Source organism: Adelges cooleyi, unplaced genomic scaffold (assembly GCF_023614345.1).
Source record: "Adelges cooleyi isolate 19-005CV unplaced genomic scaffold, UGA_ACOO_1.1 ACOO_flye_CR_arks_rails_tigmint_CR_PRNA_575, whole genome shotgun sequence".
NCBI lineage: Eukaryota > Metazoa > Arthropoda > Insecta > Hemiptera > Adelgidae > Adelges > Adelges cooleyi.
The window spans coordinates 757,561-779,914 of record NW_026096269.1 but is presented as its reverse complement, the minus strand read 5'-3'; the positions used below and the strand labels follow the sequence as shown (position 1 = coordinate 779,914).

The window sequence follows — 22,354 nt, the reverse complement described above, 5'->3', positions numbered from 1 at the left end:
TATTGTAATTACGTACTGTTATTACTTTACGCTAATAATAATTTTTAGTACCTATAATATTTATGATTTATGCAAGAATTTTTTTATCAAAACGATAATCCTTTTATTTAGTTGACAAATCCAACAGAAAAATCATTTTCAGGGACAAAAAATACTGTGGAAACTTGAAAACAACAATTTGCATAATGTTATAAAATCTAATGGTTTTACATCGACCTATATGGAACAAAAAAAAGAGTTTGTTGTTTTAGTGAAATTCGTTCGCCTTCGAAACATTTGTACAAACAAGAACAGTTTCAACGACAAAAACAGCAGAAAAAATAAAAACAATTTCGTTTTAACGGCAAATGGTTAGATTTTCAATTCAAACCTACGCGTCGATAAAATATCTGTTTATATTTTAAATTGTAAGCTGAGAAAAAATGTATCTGTAATCAGTTTTGAAAACTATTACTGAAACTCCAAAGTTCAAAGTAGGTTCAAAAGCCTAAACTATAGGTTAAACAGATCATCAAAGGCGACATTTTCTGTTCAAATCCATAGTCTCTAGTCTGTAGAATAACTCCCCTAGTAACTCATAGCTTTCATAAAAAAATGTACACTTGAATACGATACATAAATAATAAGTATAACGCACAATAATAATCATTACTAAAAGGCTTTGTTGAGTCTTTACATTTATAACACAAAAAGGTAGTAACTAGTAGATTTAAGTTAGTGTTGGACACTCAAACATAGAAAACAGAAAAACAAACTGATGGGGATAAATTGTAAACTTGTGGGGGTAAATGTTATTGCACATAGTAGTTCTATTCTACTGTAGTTGATAATATTTGTATTGGTTGCCATGAGTTATAGTATAATATATTTCATTCGCTTTACTTTGCTGTACAGAACTCAAAATCCTCCTACAGTCATAAATTACTTTGAAAATCAATTATTCAAAACTGGTTATTGAAAAGTCGAATTTGTCAGTGTATTAATCTGCATTAAAAAATTTAATTAAATTCATGTGTAACCGTATAAGTTTCAAGAGTTGATATAAAAAAACTTGTTTGGGAGTGGTTAAAAATATGAAAGTTTGTGAAAAATTAAGATCACATTGTGTAAAGAAAACTACAGAATACAAAAATTCAATAACTGATAAACCCCTATAACATTTTGAGTGGATCACTTTAAACAAAATCGCCTTGTATAGGAACATTAATACTAAAATTATATCATATTCACTAATCAGTCTTACTCCACGTCATGACCGAACTCATTTTGTAGATCAAAATAGAAAATATAATATTGTCGGAGCAGAGAAATCGATAATAATATTTAAAATTAATACAAAGTTTTTATTATAAACATCAACCATTAGGTACCACAGGGGTAGTCCATGGTAAAATTATAATTACACTAAAAATACTTATTGTTATTCAAGTGCTATTTATTTTCAAACAAATTTACCCAAACACCCTTACATATACATAAAAACAAAATAATAATTTATAATTATAATATAGTAATTGTGTGTGCTTCTAAAACTTATTAGTATCTAAATCTTGACTTAATATTTTACTTAATAATTTGACAAACACTAACATTTAAACGGTAATTTTACAACAAATAGTACTTAAAAATACTGACACATGGAATTACAATCTATAATTTATAGTTATAACGTAAAGTACTTGCTAAGCACAACATGTTTTAAAATAATAATAATCTTTTCAAAATTGTCTTATCACTTTTCACTTTTGATTTGTACTCACATATATTTTTAAAACTTTTATAATATATTTAATAACTTTACTACATTCTAATACACAAAATACTGCTAATGAAATACATTATTTTCCAAGTGTAATTATTATTATTTTAAAAATGTTTACCCAACAACCACCTCAAGTGCATCAAAACAAAAATAATGAATTTTAATGTAGTAATTGCATACTGTTATTAAATTGTCAATATAACCTAAAAAATAATATGATGATGTTTCTTCATTTTTTTAAATTTACAGATCCAGCAAATGAAGTTCTTGGTCTTTGACATTAGGTCTACTGCCCACTAGCCTGTTATACCCTAAAATAAAAATTAAAAATTAAGTACCTAATATTTTATATTTTGTTGTTCAATTTCAGTAAGAGAGGGGTAGAAGAGCCAGTACAGTGGGGTCGGGACATAGTGTAGACGGGGAGGTCACAGGCTTACAGGAATTTTTAAATCTGAAAGTGATAAAATCACTTTCGAAACAACGCTTCGATGCAAATCTGTAGTTAGTATTTTCAAGCCAGTACAGTCCAAACCAAACACAGTGTAAGCCAGCAAAGTTAGAAGATATTAAATTGAGGTGCTGTATTTACAAATAAGCATCAAAGCGTTCATTTGAAAGTGATTTTATTCAATTTTGTCACATTTATTTATAATGATTCTTGTAGACCTGAAACCTCTCCGTCCCCTCGTCCCTTTGATTCCATCGTGCCTATAATCTACTGTACTAGTCCTTTCGGATATAATCAGCTGTAGTTTTTCTCCGTTTAAGGTATTATAGACACATATGAGTTCTAACTACTGACAAATTTTCAACTTGAAGGTCTTAAAATTACGGCTAAACACGCGCCCAAAAAAAAATTTGTACCCCCTCTAGGGGAGTAATATAATTTAAATTTGATACAACTGACGAGTGCGGGCCTATTGTAGTGTCTTTGTAAGTAATAGATACAAAGATGTTACAACTGTTTGTAACAGCAAATTATAAATAACATTTCAATAAACATTTTCCATTAAAAGAACAAATTTTAATAAAAATGTATTTATCTGATTTATGTAGCAAGCCCTTTAATTTGGCTCGAGGCGGAAATAATTGTTAAAAAAATAATTTCTTACCAAATCTGTTTTGTTTTATAATATCGCATTCCGGTGGGATCAAAAACATGTCTTCATGAGAAAAGAACGGATTATCAATAACTGTCTCGTGGTAGAAGTTTTTGTATTTTCTCAAATCATTCACGTCGGGAAGACCTTATCGGCTTTCATTATTAACGCGTTAATGGCATTGTTGCAATCTTTTTCGGAGCTTATGCTAATAGATTCGTCTTCATTCAATACTCTCAAGTTGTTAAGCAGCATAGGATTGAAGTAACGCTTAAAGATTTGACCAATCCATTCCGGCGCAAACACCTGTATGTTTTCTTTGTCATTATACTTGACCAATTTTTCCAGTTCCAGTGCGGTTAATTTTAAATGATCCAAAACCTTTTCCGGATAAAGACCTAACCGTATGAAACCGACGAATGTGTTCAATATGGAAAAGCCCAAATTGGTAATATTCTTTTTGAACAACTCGACCCTAGTGGTGACGTCTTTGAATTTTTCGTCACCCGTGTAAAACATAAGTTTGACCAAAGACACGTAAGAACCGATGACTGACAATACGGGATGTGCCGTGGCTGCCAACACTTGCTGTTGGAACGACTTAAGACAATCCACGTCGAAAGTCCGCTGTGCCATCAAAAACAATACTGTTATGTCGGGATACGTGTCGTCTTCTAATTTTGTCAGTAATGTGACGTCCCGGAGCAATTGCAAATGGTCGGGTTTGCTTTCTTTTAGCAAGTCCACTTGGGCGAAATCATTTTCGACTTGCAACAACAAGTCGTAGAATAACATTTGTTTTGGATGGTACCGCATGTACGTTTGTCTGTTCAAAATCGGCTCTGTCAAAGCCTGCATCTTCAAAACGCTTTCGTGCAGTGCGTTCATGTGCGTTTTGATTTTCTCAGATAAATTGTCGTAGCTATCATTCAAATTAAAAAATTTCGGTAACAATTTGTTGAATTGATTGTAACCCCGACTTATTTTACTCGAATCGCGCGTAATAATGGTCGGGTAGTAGTATGGGAAAGGCAACCAAGGGCAATTGACGCGAATGCTATCAAGTATCCAAATATGTTTTCATTGGATTTCTGAAATTCTCCTTTATAAATACACACCTTGTTCGTCGGTAGGTCCGATATTATTTCACGCTCCGGCCCGTCGTACGTTCGTACCAATAATGTATTTGAAACGTTGTTCAAGTATAAATTGATTGCCATCATGTCCTTCGGTCGTCTGAGCGATTGGTTGTTTTTCGTCATCAGGTCATCGAGAATAGCCAAAACGGTTTGGCCTTGAGCTCGTAACGCTTCGCCACACTTTTTAAGCTCTTCAAAATTCAACGAATCCTCTTTGTAATTATCGAATTTCGTGTCCAAATTAATTGCGTGTAATTTGAAAGCAAAAAACATGTATCTGGAATAAAAGCAGTGTTTCGTGTTTTCCGTTTTAACAAATGAGTCGAGAATAACAAGCAGTATCAAGCTCTTGTATAATATCATTGTGTACTATATTATTATTAATCACTGAAAAATACACGTTATAGCTTGGAACACCTACAATTGTGAAATGTGTAGCTATACTGTCCGTAAGCAGACTGTCAAGAAACTGTTTTTTAGAAATATTATTTGTTTTGCACGGACAATTTTAGACGTCATCGAAAACACATATTAAAACTAGAGAAACAATTTTAGACAGACAATATTTTATGCATTTTTTTTTTAGTGTTTAAAAACATGCATGGATCTCTTGCATTTTCATTATATCAGAACTTCGGTATTTAAATTTACAGCTAGACTAAAATGCTTTTATTTTAGGTTCTATTGTAATGGTGTACATGGGACTTTCAGTTAGGAAAAAGCTCCATAACCGTTTTGTCTCCTGATTTTTTATCAAAGTTTTATCATTATATTTTTTAAGAGTGGCAGTGGTTGTCGGTATATTGTACAATACGTTTATAAGAATTATTCGAATCGAACAAGGAAACCAAATCGATTGATCTAGACCATCGCGTTAGGTTAGGTTAGACTACGTTTTGTGTAAAATTGATGTGTACACAAGCGTGTGTAGTCCATTAAGACCTACAAGATTCGATCAAATAAAAATAAAAATATGGGCTATAGGATAATATTTCTTTTTGTTATCATGGCTCATAGTATAATGTATTTCATTTGCTTTGCTCGGTACAGCACTCATAAAAAATCTTCTACTATTGCAAAATTTGGGCGCGCAGTGAACAAGATAAAGCTGAACTATACGGATATCAACTCGAACTTGTATTTCAGCCAAACGACATAATTTCTGAACTTGACAGCACTCAATGTCAGTCACTCATTTCTACAAGAGAAATCATACAGCACTTTACACCACTTGAAGTAGCCCATGAAAGCGATACCAACATCAACACGAAAAAGGCACCTGGATACGATGAGATTAGCCCACGCATCCTTAAAGAGCTATCTAAGAAGGCAATCATCCACCTTAGTCACATCTTTAACGCCCGATATCGCTTCTACCATGCATGTCAAAATCATTCAAAAAACTTCTTCTTAAGCGTCTTAGCCGACTTATTGAAGCAAAACAATTCATACCAGATCGCCAGTTTGGATTCCGCCATAAACACTCGACCATCGACCAAGTTCATCGCGTAACGAACGTGATCAGTAAGGTGTTGGAAGAGAAAAATTACTGCTGTGGTGTATTCCTTGATGTGGCCCAAGCTTTTGATAAAGTTTGGCACAAAGGTTTATTACTAAAACTGCAAGAGCAGCTCCCACATACGTGATGTGCACTTCTCAAATCATATCTGACTGAAGGACAGTTTCGTGTTAGATACGAAGAAGCGACCACTAACTGGAAGAGTATATCAGCTGGAGTACCTCAAGGTAGTGTTCTCGGACCTATTTTTCACCTACTCTATACAGCTGATATTCCAACTAATGACGACACAACGATAGCTATGTTTGCCGATGACACGGCAATACTGACAACCAATAAGGAACAACAAGCTGTGACTGAGATCCTACAAGTGACAATCAACAACGTTTATGACTGGACAAAGCGTTGGAAAATAAAAATCAATAGTGACAAGTCGGTGCACGTCAACTACACGCAACGTAAAACCGCATGTATCCCAGTCACGCTAAATCAACAGATAATCCCACAAAATGATTCAACAATATATCTGGGAATGCACCTTGACTCGCGACTTTGGCACTTAAAAAAAAAAAATAAAAAAACTATTGCGAAATAAATGGGATATTTAAACAGATTTACAGTAAAATTTTTATAAAATTTCAACAAATTATATAAAAAAACGGTGGACACGAGGTCTAACATAACTTGGTGGTTTAATACAAACTCTAAAAGTCGATACAATTTTGAAAAATTACGAATTACTTATACAAATAAATTAGCCCCTTATAATGTGACCTTTACCAGAGAGTATCTAAAATAAAATAAATGGTATTCAGTCCTTCATTAATCTACATTGTGATAGAATAAGTGTATAGAATAGGGTTATAGGATAATATTTCTATTTGTTATCATGGCTCATAGTATAATATATTTCATTTGCTTTGCTCGGTACAGTACTCATAAAAAACCTTCTATTATTGCAAAATAAATGGGATATTTAAACATATTTACAGTATAATTATTATAACATTTCAACAAATTATATTAAAAAACGGTGGACACGAGGTCTAACACAACTTGGTAGACTTTATTAAAACTCTAAAAGTCAATAAACTTTTGAAAAATAACGAATCAATTGTAAAAATAAACTTGTCCCTTATAGTGTGACCTTTACCAGAGAATATCTAAAATAAAAAAAATGGTAATTAGTCTTTCATTCATCTACATTGTGATACATATACATATGCATTGCACAACTAACAAATTTCTGCAGTGTTTTTACAATAATAAACCATTCAACACAGTTAGGAATTAATACATTTATATATATTTGTTTATAGTGTAACACAAAATAAAGAATATAATTTAAAGACAGTTTTATTGTGTGAACCGTTTTATTAGAGCTTTGTGTTTAGAACTAAAAAAACTAAACTAAGGGTTGGAATTTCAGTCTGGTCGTGACCTTGTTCATTCTTTATTTCGATTTTTATTTCATGAAATAAAGAAACGTATCGAGTATGAATATTTAGGGAAAATTATACTAATTAATTATGAAGACTTCGGTATTAGGAAAAACCCGTCACGAAACTAAAACTATACTTTATGTTAGAGTAAACGTTTACCCATTTTTTTATTAAAATTATATTTTGGGGCCATTTTGTTTTACTTAAGCAATTATTAATGAAGGGCAATTGTCAGAATTCCGAATTTAGTTTCATATTGTATGGAAAAGAGCATAGTTGGGTCGGGGCATAGTGGGGACGGGGAGGTCACAGGTTTACGGGAAATTTAAAAACTGAAAGTGATCAAATTACTTTCGAAGAAACGCTTCGATGCAAGTCGGTAGTTAGTGTTTTCAAGCCAGTACAGTCCAAACCAAGCACAGTGTAAGCCAGCAAAGTTAGAAAATATTAAATTGAGGTGCTGTATTTACAAATAAGCATCAAAGCGTTTATTTATAAGTGATTTTATTCAATTTTATCACTTTCATTTATAATGATTCCTGTAGACCTGTGACCTCTCCGTCCCCTCGTTCCTTTGATTCTATTATGCCTATACTCTACTGCACTAGTCCTCTCGGATAAAATCAGTTTCAAATAAACGCGTTGATGCTTATTTGTAAATACAGCACCTCAATTTAATATTTTCTAACTTTACTTACATATATTACTACATATATTATTTAAATATTACTAATTAATGATCATATTAATAATGATAATCGGACATAATGGAGACGGAGCATATTGTTAAGGCAGGGGAGGACACAGGTGTTAAGCAATATTATAACCATAAATAATGAAATCACTTTATTTTTACCTCCAGAAACAGAAATAAAGGTAATGTTTTTACCCTTTCTGAAGGTAAACGGTTTTTGATTAGTACAATATCTAAAAAATATACCATACAATTTTAGAACTAATTTAAAAAAAGGTCAGCTGATGTGTATTTAACAAAAACTACAGTTGATGTACTAAATGCAAATACAATTTCAAAGAGCATTATAAGACTTTATCTACCAATCTTCGGGTACAAAAGTCGCATACAAAATCGTGTCGGAACATAAGAGATCAACAATTTAAAAAGTTCACCACTTTTCATTTAAACTCAAAAAAAAAACCACCTCAAAACATTACATATTTTTCAAATTAAAATTATGACGTGATATGATTTTTGAATTCGCCCAAATAGAGTAATCATTTTGATTTTGATTTTTCATTTAACTTTTATAGTTTTGTGACTGAGGTCTGAAAATTTGACTGAAGATAGGTCCAGAGTGGGGTTATAAAACCCAATGAGAAAAGGGCACAAATTACCCTTTGACCGTGGTAAATTTGTAAGTTTTTGTGTTAGAGTAGATAAAAAGAGTAAATATAATTTTTGGCACATTACTCCCCCAGTGAATTCCTCGAACGAAGGATATTACAACGTTGTAGATATAATTTTTTATACTGAAGTATTATCGCATTGTAAATGAATTGTTATATCAACATTTCAGGCTACAAATTTGCTACAACATCCAATCGCCGTTCACTATATTCAAAAAGAAAAACTAAAGTGTTTAATTTATCTCTTAACAAAAATTATTTTACTATTTTAATATCCTATTTTTTTAGTTTTTATGTATTTATTTTTAAAATTTTAATGGGTGTATGAGTTATTTTTGTTTGAATCGATTACTGTATTATTTGTGTAATTTGTAAATGTTACATTCAAATCATTAAAACTTTTTAAAAATGTTACCAAACTCTCTTTTCTGATGATTAAAAATACAAATTATCCTTAGCCGACTTGGCTTAGCTTATAATACTAATAGAAAAATATATACATAAGCTACACGAGGACCTGAGAAAAGTATTAAAAGCCAAAAAAGTAAATTCCTTGGAAGCGTCGGCAGTGATTTAATCATATTTTAATTAAATATAACCACCTTGAATTGATAAGCTATTTTTTACTATACTGGTTTAAACTGTATATGACTAAATAGTAGTTTTGTTAACTACTCCAAGTCACGGAAGTGCTAAATTGTGTTTGTAATATTTCACATAAAACATACACAATTATTAAGTAACCTAATAGTTTAATTAGCAAAAACAGAATATAAAAATCTTGTTTAGTCTAGAAGCGTAAAACGGAAACAGTCTATGGTATTTTCTTAGGTTTTCACCGTACTTCTGTACAGTGAACAGTATTGAAACTAAGTATGAAAGTATGAAAAAGAATAATTTAAAAAAGTATTTCATTTTTATAATATTGATTGGGGCATAATTAACCAGTCACCCTGTATATATATATATATATATATATATATAGGTACACTATTAAATCAGTATAGTTGGACAACGGCTTATTTCATTAATAAATCACTTATACTATTGCTATGAAGAAAATGAGTTATAATCAATTGTTTTAATGGTTAATGTGCATTTTATTTTTCGAGTAAACGTGGTTAATACTTTAAATGGAAGTAAGATGAAATATGTTGAACATCATGGATGTTTTGCGAATATTGTAATATTTAAAGTATTTTTTACATAGGTTTACTGTCGTCCAACCTTGGCTTGATTAAATGTATGCAAAACACATGTGATATGCTACCGTAGTTTACTTTTGCATTTCGATGTAACAAAAAATAATGTTTTGGACAAATTAATTTTCAAGAAAAATATACCGTACCCTGATCTTTTATTTATTAAATAAAAATATAATTTAGAGCCAGTAAACGTTGAAAATTTTATTTTCAAATCGATCCGACTCAATTCCAAGTAGATACATTTTGTGATTTATAGAGTTGCCACTCAAAACAATTGGTCCAGTATTAGCACAATTTTCATACTTGTTTGCAATACCTACAAATAATATTAAATAGATGGTATAACAACAAAAACGAGTAAACGTTTTCAAAATTTCACCCAAAAACGCATAGCTGTGATCACAATTGTATGGCCAAAGTGTGAGTCTGAGTTAACTGTTTTTCTTGTATTTTTCGATAAATATTATTTTGACACCATACACGACTGACAATATTATTTATCGTCAACACGGTGACTATGATTGGACTCCACTTACTTAAGGTCGATATGTGATTTAATAAAATATATAACCAAAATTTGTATCATTCGTTGTCCTACTTTGATCTACAAAAAAAAAAAAAACTTCAAAAAAAATAATCTAATTACAGAATTAAAAAAGTAAACGTCCTATTCATAAATACACTGCACTGATGTTTTATGTTGTTTGTTAGACCTATCTTCAGACTAATTATCAGTTCTTAAATCTTAAAAATGCGCCAAAAATATGTCAACCTTTCTCGCAGGAGGGGATGGGGGGTTGTCAAAATTTCGGTTTTTCCACGTGCGATTTTGTTGATGGCACATTTTATATTGAAAATGCTAAGGTTATAATATATCGAAAATATTTTCAAAAAAAAATAAAATTTCGGCACTTGTGCACACATGAGAATGTCTGAGTACATCTTTTTTTTGTGAATGTGATAAAATCACTTTTAAAAAATGTCATTAAAACCTAAAACTTATGATTGGCCACTCAAAACTTACCGGGACCACTTGAGTTGTGACTCCTGAAAAATGTTTACAACTAATAGGTCTTATAATTACTGCTAAAAACACAAAAAACGTTGCACCCCTAAATAAGAGCAGTATATACAGACAAAAAAAAAACCTACACCATTATGCAAATATATTTCAGATACCAGCTGTTGACTGTTGATTCACCCTTACTCATTGCCACCTACAAACCTACTACCGTAAAATCGTAACCCCCCCCCCCCTTTTAGTTTGGTTTTTCCCTAATAAAACAAAGCTTTACTACAGATTTTTAATTAAATTTTATGTGCCCCATTCTAGAAAAAACTTAAAGTAAACCCAATTTTTTTTTTTTATTAAGTAAAAATTTTACTATAGCTTTAAACAATATCGAAAATCTTTTCATATTCTTCTAAACGCCAGTAGTTAGAACCGAGTGTCTTAAAAATGTACTGAGTTTTACTAATTCAAAAAAAAAAAAAACAGTACATATTGAAAAAACAATTTATAAAAACTATCACTGTGTCTTGAATCAGGATGCGTGATGAAGTTTTTTGCGGTTTGACAATCAAACGAAGCCAATACTGTTAATTTTTAAATGTCGATAGTGTTTTAAAAAAGTATGTAAACAGCGAAAATTGTAATAAAAATAACTAGGATTAAAGGAAAAATAAACGGAAGAAGTTAAGACGAAAACAATTGCTGGTCGATAAAATAATTTTCATAAAAAAGGCATAAAATTGTTAATGTGACATTGCCGCCGAAAGTATATTTTATTTAGTAAAAATATGAATCAGGTAGTGATAAAAGCACTATGAAGGCAATAATGTACTTAAAAACTAGCCTATAATTATCGCATACAATTAGTACGAATCATGTTTTTGAGGAAATTAAATTTAAAGACTAAACCTGCTCCCAGATGATTAATTTTAATACTTTGCAATTATTTTTGCTACCAGATGTTTGGTGCTACCAGAATTTTAGGGGATAACTATTTATGCCCACTCCACTTTTACCCAAACGACGGTACTAGTTTTCATAAAATTTATATTATAACTTAATGTTATATTAATGTTGCGAGTGAGGATGTTATAGGAAATTGGCAAATCAAATTTAACCAGTATGACGACAATAGAGATAGTTTAATATCTTTAATACTAGATATATTTAATTCTTGTTAAAGCGACACAACAATGTTCTGCGTTCATATCGTTATAGAATCAGTTGACATAAATATTTTATGGAGATGATCAAATTATATTTAAAAAATGTAATTTATTGTAACCGCGATAATGACGATTTCAAATTTTTTTGCATTTTTTCATAATTTTGAATTTTTTAATTATTCCTTATACTTTTATTTTCTATTAAATTGCAATAAATAGAGTTTTTAAATGATTTACTGTTACAACTTTTAGTTAGTTACATAAAAAAAAATGTAGATACTACATTTCACAATTTCCCTATAATATATATTTTGTCCCACTGTCAACTGAGGCCACCGTTTGTTCGACTGTATATGGCAAATTTCAATATTTCACATAATTATCGTTACTTTTAGTAGTTAGCATAAAAAAATAATCAAAATATCAATTGCTAAAGATTGCTCTGTTTTTGTATTTTTTATTTGAAAAGAAAATCAAGCGTATAAGTTTGTAAAAAGTCCACCTTTTTTAGACCCTTAGAAAAAGTACTAAACGTTTTTAATCGTTATTTGGCTACATTCGTTTACTTTGACTACTTTTTTAACACTTTCAATTATGTATTATTTTACAGAATTAATTACATTTACAAAAATTAGTGTTACAAACATAAAGTACATTATAAAAAAAATGTACAAAATAACAAAAACATGTTTACAACTACACACTAAACGTTGACTTAATATCACCTATATTCCAAAAAATAATCTTAATTTCACTGAATTTGCAGTAGTCGTTCAAGTATTTACAATGAAGGATAAATAAGAATTAGTACGTTTATTTTTCAAAGCAAACAAATTGTGAATTTGTGTTTAATTTGAAATTATGGCATTTGGAAACTAGATATGGCACGGATTATTTGAATTTTGAAAAATCGACTGAAGGTGAATCAAGTGTGAGGCAACACTAAGGTTGGGCAAAATACAATATTTATAGCTCCCTGGCTATAAGGCATATCCAAGTCAAACTATCACAGTACTTGAAAATAATGTATATTAAACCGTATGCACAATTCAAATATTTAAAATAAAAAGTTGCGTAACAGCCTGTGACAAATTGCCAAGTTTCAAATCAAATAAAATTATGTATTCTGATCTAATGACAAAAAACATTGGTCGAGAACACTAGTCTAATTTCACACCCGATGTATAAAAACTTTGATAGTAAAAATCTACAGTATTTTTTTAGTTCAATAAACATATTGGTTTTTGATTCTTTTTCAAAAACACCCTTTTTTTGTCCGGCCTATCCATTTACATCAAACATAACACATGTTATTGGTTTTTTTGTGGAATATAAAACTATGAACCAATCTAAACCTATTATTACTCAATGGTGTTTGGAAACTGCTAAGAAAATATTAAATTGGGTTATGGGAGTGCTGTCTGCGGCCAACATTTTATTTAGGACTGACTACTGCATAGAAATAATTCACAACATTAATCAAATTGTTTGAAAATTGTTATGAAATTCAGAATTTAATGTTTAAAATAAGTTTTGAAATTCAGAATTTAGCAAGCTCGCAGAGCAGCCGTTGCTGGCATAAGTTGTGTTTTGAATTTCAAATTTTTTTTTAAATTAATGATTTATTAATTAATTATTTTTATAGGTAATATAATTTAACTTTGTGCTAACGTTGAATTTTTATAAATTCACTTCGTTTATGTCCATACACTTAGTTGTGTATATACTATGTTAGTTTTCAAACTTTGTTTGAGCTTGATTTATACTGCACTGTTTTTTATTTAATTAGGACTAATTTTAGCTTCGATGCAAAGCGAGAAGGTATTGGTTTTACTCTGATGTATGTTTTTTTTTTATCTGTATACACTGTAACTTCTTTAATACTGGACCAATTCCTTCGAATAGCAACTCTATAAATCGCAATTTTCATCTAGTTGGTACTTTGGGGGGGGTAAAAGTTGAAAAAGTTTAACTCTTCACAGGCGAAAGTTGAAAAAACAAAAAAAAAAACCGTACGAGTTTTTAAGTTAGAACTTTTACTGGCTATAGCTTCGAGAAAAAGAGTCGGATCGAGTTGAAATTTATAAGAAATATTTATTTAGTATGCCCGCGCACGTCAGTTATATCAAATTTGAATTTAACCCAATGCCCACCCCCCTAAGGGGGGTACAGGTTTTTTTGTTTTTCGGGGTTTTTAGCCGTAATTTTAAGACCTTTGGGTTGAAAATTTGCCAGTAGTTGGAACTCATATGTATCCATAACATATTAAACGGAAAAATAATTCGGCACTACAGTTTTTTTTTAATAGCCGGAAAACTGTGTTTTCGCAGATTGCGTATATTTTAACAAAAAACACTTAAAATCTTAAAAAAATTGTTATCAAATCATTAAAACAATTTTATGTAGATCTATGCAGAATGATACTATTGAGTTTTGTGCTCAAGTAACACTTTTGACTTTAAGTTGACACAAAGTTCAATTTTTTTTTTTTTTAAGTACAAACGCACTCTACCAGATGTGAGAAACGAAAAAAAAAAAGTATATATTTTTGTTCTATTGGCATCATCGTGTGTACGAACGGCATATTGATGCGCGCTCTTATCTGCTCCGTAATGAATTATGAAATCAGTTATGATAGAAAATATTGTATGTCGTTTCAAATAGTATTTTTAAATCTCTACAAAAACGCTAGTTTTTATTCTGGTTGTAACTTGTATTGCGCTGTATAAAACTTTTATGACGTAGTTGATGTTTATTTTATCAATTTTCATTATTTAATAAAAAACAATTTGTCAACAGAATATAACTAACTGGGTGTGGATTTTATTAAGTCACAGTTGATATAAAATCGATTCGGACTTGAACTTTTTGCGGAATGACTGAATTTAATTTAAGTAACTAATTTAATTTTAATTGGCAGCCATTACGTGAGAAATGATAACATGAGTTGTTTATACTATAGTGTATAGTTGTTGTAATTATCAATTTTCGAGACAAAATAATATTCGATCGTGACCATATAAACGCCCGATCGCGTTATCAACTGTCCACCGTCTTATGTACACGGTACAGGTGGGAACGAAAAACCCCTTATCGGCCCGAGCCGGTCATGGAGTGTGAGAGAGAGGTCGGGGGGTGATGACATTTGTAGGTAGTTGCCAGTCAGTATTCGATAATTTGATTATCAGTTATTGATTTAAAATTGATCCGGAGTGTCAATCCGCTGTCGTTCCGAGTATTATTATTTTTATTTACATATTGTAAAAAAAAAGTGAACTCTTCCTTTCATTTTCCTGGTATTCTTCTTTTAAAAATCGGGTTTCCTCTGACCTAATCTCACAAGTGCACATTCAAGTGCATAAAACAATTATTATTAGTAAAAATTGCTTACCTATACATTTTCAGTACATCTTTTCTTGAAATTATTGAAATTTAATATCTGTCCAGGTCGGCGTTCCTCAGATAGCCAACAAAAAAAATTGCTCTCACCTCTCCCTTTTGTAACTAAAAAGTATAAATAATAATTTATAACCAATAATGATTATCTTGACTTGCCCAGAAAAATCACTATTTCATTTTCCTTCTTCCACCTTGGTCACAATAAATATTATCTTCTTTTCTACTTTTATTTCTATTAAACCTATTTCAAACTTCTCACGAAAAAAACCTGAATATTCATAAATTTGTTGTAAATTAATTTAAAAAAAAAAAAAACCAGTACAGTGGGGTCGGGGCATAGTGGGGACGGAGCATAGTGGGGACGGGGAGGTCACAGGTTTATAGGAATTTTTAAATCTGAAAGTGATAAAATCACTTTCGAAAAAACGCTTCGATGCAAATCGGTAGTTAGTATTTTCAAGGCAGTACAATCTAAACCAAGCACAGTGTAAGCTAGGAAAGTTAGAAAGTAATAAATTGAATCGGCCATTTCAAAAACGACTTAGGTCGCCGATTTTTCAAAACTGTCTTTTTATCAAATGTAATAATTATATACTTAGCTACGTATTCTGTATGAAAACTCAATTTGTCAGACTCATATTTAATACAAATGTTGAGTACAAGAAATTTGAATCACTGCAAAATATATTTATGAAGTTTCTTGTGGCTAGTGTAATATTTCAAATTTGTGACATGTGTCGTTTTTTAAATGACTGATAAAATTACAAAATAGAAGCATCAAAGCGTTTATTTGAAAGTGATTTTATTCAATTTTATCACTTTTATTTATAATAATTCTTGTAGACCTGTGACCTCTCCGTTTCCCCATTGCTTTGATTACATTATGCCAATACTCTACTATACTAGTCCTCTCGGATAAAATCACTTTCAAATAAACGCTTTGATGCTTCTATTTTGTAATTTTATCAGTCATTTAAAAAACGACACATGTCACAAATTTGAAATATTACACTAGCCACAAGAAACTTCATAAATATATTTTGCAGTGATTCAAATTTCTTGTACTCAACATTTGTATTAAATATGAGTCTGACAAATTGAGTTTTCATACAGAATACGTAGCTAAGTATATAATTATTACATTTGATAAAAAGACAGTTTTGAAAAATCGGTGACCTAAGTCGTTTTTGAAATGGCCGATTCAATTTATTACTTTCTAACTTTCCTAGCTTACACTGTGCTTGGTTTAGATTGTACTGCCTTGAAAATACTAACTACCGATTTGCATCGAAGCGTTTTTTCGAAAGTGATTTTATCACTTTCAGATTTAAAAATTCCTATAAACCTGTGACCTCCCCGTCCCCACTATGCTCCGTCCCCACTATGCCCCGACCCCACTGTACTGGTTTTTTTTGGTAGTACATTTTTTTAGACCGTCACAGTCTCCTTGATAGCGGCTTAAAAAAGGCATGTAAACAAAAAAAAATGTATTGAGTAGTGCTACAATATTTTGATCATAATATAATATTGATATTTTCTAGTTTCTAAATTTTTAGTTTTTCTTTTATTTTAGAACTATTCAATCAATATTATGTCCTTATACACATCCCATGTGGCTATTCTCTAGACTCTACAAGACAACAGCCAAGTACCATTATATAAAGCTGGCTATTATCAAACAAATTAATTATAAAAAAACTAACTAATAAAACATAATATTATGTAAATTGTACAACATAATGTGTAATAAAAGCAAACCCTATGGTGAATCGTTATTAGGATAATGTCAGTACAATTACACAGGCCGCGTAGGCTGTAGTGGCGCTCGATACAGGCGATGCCTGTATACAAAATCCTTGATTTTTTTCCAACAACAATATTTTACATACAATCCTCTTAAATTTAAATACAATTTCTACACGAGTGTTTTGGGGAAATCTAGAAATGATTTATTAAACTTGGATCGGGTAAATTCTGAAATCATCTGTCGACATTGTTGTATCGATGAAGCGCACGACGTTTGCTCGGAACTCGGTTAGAATTCATTGTGTGTCACTATCCTTAAAAAAATGCAATATATATTTTATATATTATATAACAGTTTAATATAACCTTTAAATTGTTGTGTAGATAATTATATTATTGTGAGTAGTCCTTTTGTTAACTCTTAGCGTGCATCATTGAATCAAAATTTGGAAGGAAAGACAAAATAAAAATTCGAGTCAATCGAGACCAAAACAGACTCTAAATTCAATAGGGTATAATTTACTAATTATTATTACTAATATTATTCAACTTATATGCACTCACGGTTATCACAATAAAACTACTAACTGGCCAGCTGCAGCTTACAACCCTAACCGTGTACAAATCATAACCATCAACAACAATTCAACAGTACACACAAATCTAAAATAAATAGGAACGGTTAAGGTTTACACGAACCTGCATTACAGCTTCGGATGTAGGTACAAATAATTATCACAGACTGGAAATTTAAAACAAAAAGTTTGACAACAAGTTTACAGACACAAAAAAACACACATCATAGTAAAACCAATACTTTCGCTGCTCTGCGTCGAAAATTAAAATAAAGCTCCAAAGGTGACGAGTACAGACACAGTTCTAATAAAAAAATTTGAATTTTCACAGTTAATGCCAAGATAATAATATTATTTGTTAATATTAAAAGCATGGCATAAAACATAGGTATGTTGGCGAACTTGTGATAACATTAAAAATGGCTGCCGTCGTTCTCGGGCGGCCGTGTACTTTTGCCGGGAAAACGTTGGCAGCCATGTTGTCAACATTGATAACGTAAGTTCTGAACGTACCTATGCGTTTTTTTATGATGAAAGTTTTATCATGTTGTTTTCATTTGAATTCCGAATTAATCTCAATAATAATAATTAAAATATAAATATACCTACATATAGGTATATCTTTGTATCCTATGACGTACCTGACACACACGTCTTATCCATCTTAGACTTATCAACATGTAAACAACGCCGTCTCCAAAATGTGTTTCAGGTCTGTCGTTTTGTCGAGTAAGTCTATTGTTGTGCATGACAAGTAGGTATAAATATAATAATGTGATACACATTCAAATAATTATCGTCAATACATGTTTAACATGTCAATGACTATTAACGTGTGCGCAGTTTAATTGGATATATTTTTTTTTTTTTTGACCCGTTGTAAATTGTACTTTCCCAAACTCGAGGCGATTACACCATTGTACAATAATATGTATTTATGTAAACGTTTTCATAGTATATTTTTGCTCGTAATTATAGTTTCCGTACTGACTCACTTGGTTTTCGGTACACGTTTGTAAGAAAAATTGGCAATTTGCCTATTTAAAAAGAAAGAAAAAAATTACTTCAATAAAACTTAAGACGCACGATTTTATCATAAAAACATACTCGTATAATGTTCCGTTTTGATCAAGGTAAAGATCGTTACGTACCGGACAGACAATACTGCTTGGCACATTCGACAAGTTATTATCTCGATCAAGAGTGGGCGTCCTGTGCTTATGAAGATTTTTCTTACGATACGGTTTGTCAATGTTTAAAACTTATTAATTTGGTCTTTATATACCTAAAATTGTATGGTAAGACTTGGTTATTCAGACAGAGGTCAGTTCTCCTAAACTTTAAATTTATTTTAAGTACACCCATACTCAAAAGATTTGTTAATTAATTTGAACATCCACCAAACCGCTCCCTAATTTTCCACTATTGATTGTATAACTTATTAAAATTAAGTAGGTTAAAAAAAAAAATTCATATTGATAATATTTTTTTTTTAAAAACTATAAACTGTTGTTACCGACAATAGTGTAGTCGATGAAATTAAAGAAAGCCAATTTATTGAGTTGGTGTACGTTACATTTATTTAGAAATATTGTACCTATTATAGTAGTTAATACACATATATTAATAATTTTTTTTGTGTTCTGTTGGTTTATGAATTACAGCCTTATGAGTATCAACGTCAACGCGAACAGCAGCGTCGAGCATTTTTACAACTACAGTCTATAATTTCGCTGGCTAACGGCGGACATCTATTGTACGGTTTATCGAGAAAACATGACGAGGCCAAACATTATAACTACGATTCTCAAGAAGGTATGACATGGCCTCTTCGTATGGTTAACTATAGAAAAGTCAAAAGACATCATTTAAACACCAACAACGATGCTAGAAATCAAATGTTGGACATGCCGAACTTATCGGACGATTGGAGTATGTAAATTAATTTCACACAAATTTAACATAACGAGTAACTCCCCCCCCCTCCCAATTTTTGTTTTTGTACAGTGACAAAAGTAATAGACTGGAGCTCGACAGGTTATTTAACGGCCGCAATTCAATCGTCAATTTACCTGTGGTCGTCGCAAACTCAAAGCATTCAACACAAAATCATCACTAGCCCCGAAATCGACAACGTAACTCGTATTACTTGTTTAAAATGGGATAGACGAGGTACGAAATTGGCGTATGCCGTCTGCAGCCATCAGGACTTGGACAGTTTTGATTTAGACTTGAGCGCCGCCAGTAGTTCGTTTACTCGCAGCATCCCAAACGCCGACATAAACACTGTAGTAGATGAAGCCGATGAACATATGTACAGTGTAGACGGTACCAATGTTGATGATAATAATACACTGCAAACTAGCACTGCTGCTGTTGTAAATGAAAGAATCGATTTAACGGACACTATTGAACACGCGGAACAAAATGATTCGTCGGCCATATCAAAGAAACAAACTAATTCTATTAAGGTACAAACGATATTATTAAAACAACTTAAAACTACTACCTACTACTGTAATATTGTGTTTCTGTCTTTTCAGATCTGGCTATTAAACGAGGAAGCCAGCTTTGTGCAACTCGAATGTGTCACATCCGTGGCATGCGGATGTGTACACAAATCGTCTGATTTTACTAACGACTGTAGTACGGTTGCAATGGATTGGTTGGCCGATGGACAAATTTTGGTAACGTGAGTACGCAAAATATATACCCAAGTTGAGTTAGGTAGTTGTTTCAGCGTCGATTTACTTACAGATAGGTAAACGGATGTTTGCCTACTTGATCAATAGTTCAACACATGTGTTTTGTTTCAATAAAATTTGTATTCCATTGTGTGTACAAAAATATTTGTAATTTTTTTCTGCTCAGGGGCTGTACGAGAGCAACAATTACGTTTTATCGTTATATTAGCAAATTACATCAACTGAACGTTGTACGCGTCATACACACCAACAGCAAACTTCAAACGATGATAAGCTGTATGCATTTGTCACAAGATTCGGAAAGCCGATATCTGGCCGTTGCATTTCATTCGCAACTACGATGCAAATTGAAATTGTGGCGTATCGGAAAAACAACGGTAGATCACTGTGGACAAAACGCCGACGATGCCGTGATTGGTCTTGACTCGTTTACCGACAACAAGTCAAAGTTGACTTTAACCGAAGTGTTAACGGACACCTACAACAGTAAAGATAGAGAACAAGGAGGCTGGGTGATAAAAGTATGCAAACGATTGTTAATAATTACTGGACATTTATTAAAACAAAATTCTACTACCTATTGTATTTAAATAAATAAGTACATTTGTTTTTTTTTTTTGTTCCAGGCTCTAGCTTGGCATCCGTGGAAATTTTCTCTAGTATGTTACGCGGTTACGCCCGTGAAAAGTTACGATTTATTGACCAGGCCTTTGCCGTCGTGGCTTGTATTAGCCAATGCTTGTCGCGGTCAAGTGCTAAAACGAGTGGAACAGACCACCAGTCAACCGTGTCCGACAATACAAATTTTATCCGTCGACACCCATTGCATGACTTTTAGTCGTTTCACGGGAGAGCTGTTAGTGTCGGCTTCCACAGTTTACCGTAAGTCATTAATGTTAGTTTATAAATTTATGTGGTTAAATATAAAAACAAAAAAAATTGTTTTTTTTTTTTTATTCTTGTGACAAGTGTGTTCTTTTGGATGGTAAAAAAACAATTATCCTAATTATTTAAGATTAAAAAAAAAATAGAGGCTAGGTTAGGTTGGCAAGTAGCACTTTTATGTAAAAATGTAATTATTTCAAGTTTTTGATTTATTATCAGTGATCAAAAATACTTTGTACTATTGTCTTTTTTTATTTATGACAAAAGTATTATAACACATAATTATTTTTTTATGACCTTTACTTAGAATATCAACAAATAGGTGAAACAAACATTAGTCAATAAAAAAACTTAATTTTTCACTTGAACCAATAATTAAATACGCCTCACCAATAAGGAGAAGTTCAAGGAAAAAAAACCTAGCCTTTGAATTGAATATATATTTAATAAAACTTGTCCACATTAAAATTTTACTATTTTATTGTTAATATTTTATTCCATCTAACTTTTATTTAAAAAATATATACATAGCATAATATTATTATTATATTTATTTTATTAGGCAAAAATTCCAATCAAAATAACAGCGTCGTCATCGTAGAACACGGAGTCGTCGTCATGCATAGTCTGACGTGTATTGTCGACATGTTAAGCGGTAGCAACTCGGGTAAAGGTTTGTTCACGGCTTGGAGTCCAAACGGTTGTCGAGTTGGTAATTGTAGTGGTTTTTTTTTTATATATTTAATATATAAGATAATGGATTTGTAAATATTTTAATATTTCACTCAATAATATTTTATTTTTGTCTTTTTTAAGCTTTCACGAGTACCGACGAATCTCTCAGGATATGGAATTTTTTCCCGACCGACACTCAAAAGCCTAACGGGGGCGACGGTGGCACGGCGGCTGATCCAGCCAAACACTATGGTCGCGATAAAAAAAAGAGAAACAATTCATCGTACTATTGTCATCATAATAACAACTTGATGTCGAAACTATCTTTTCACGCATCGCTCGTGATCAAATAATGAAATTGTTTTTTTTTTTTTTAAATTTGTATTGTCATTTATAATAATTCATCAGACTTAACCGTATTCATATATAGATATATTATAAACATAAGCGGCTTAGGCTTCTCATTCCTTGTCTTTCACTTTTTAATTAAATAATTATTGTGAATTTTTATCATTTTTACGCGTTTAAAAGATTATTTTTATATTAGAACCAATTAAATATTGATTTTTATCGAATTGTAACAAAGAATAAATTATATAATATAATATAGATGTGTAATATTTGAATAAAAACTGTTTTATACATTAATACTGCCA

The 22,354-nt window shown here is 31.3% G+C and overlaps 1 protein-coding gene across 2 annotated transcripts; it reads left to right on the top strand.

Moving 5' to 3' along the window:
- The first annotated feature begins 17,994 nt into the window (after positions 1–17,994).
- On the top strand, positions 17,995–22,132 carry LOC126843898 (uncharacterized). 2 transcript variants are annotated; one of them, XM_050581701.1, is made up of 9 exons: positions 17,995–18,162; positions 18,567–18,676; positions 19,098–19,365; positions 19,441–19,904; positions 19,977–20,125; positions 20,305–20,659; positions 20,765–21,020; positions 21,586–21,735; positions 21,840–22,132. In XM_050581701.1, the coding sequence occupies exons 1-9, from the start codon at positions 18,135–18,137 to the stop codon at positions 22,049–22,051; spliced, it is 1,992 nt and encodes a 663-aa protein (XP_050437658.1). In that variant the 5' UTR covers positions 17,995–18,134; the 3' UTR covers positions 22,052–22,132. The 2 variants fall into 2 exon arrangements, with proteins under 2 accessions (XP_050437658.1, XP_050437659.1); XM_050581702.1 differs by having other exon boundaries at positions 17,995–18,187.
- Positions 22,133–22,354: the final 222 nt, after the last annotated feature.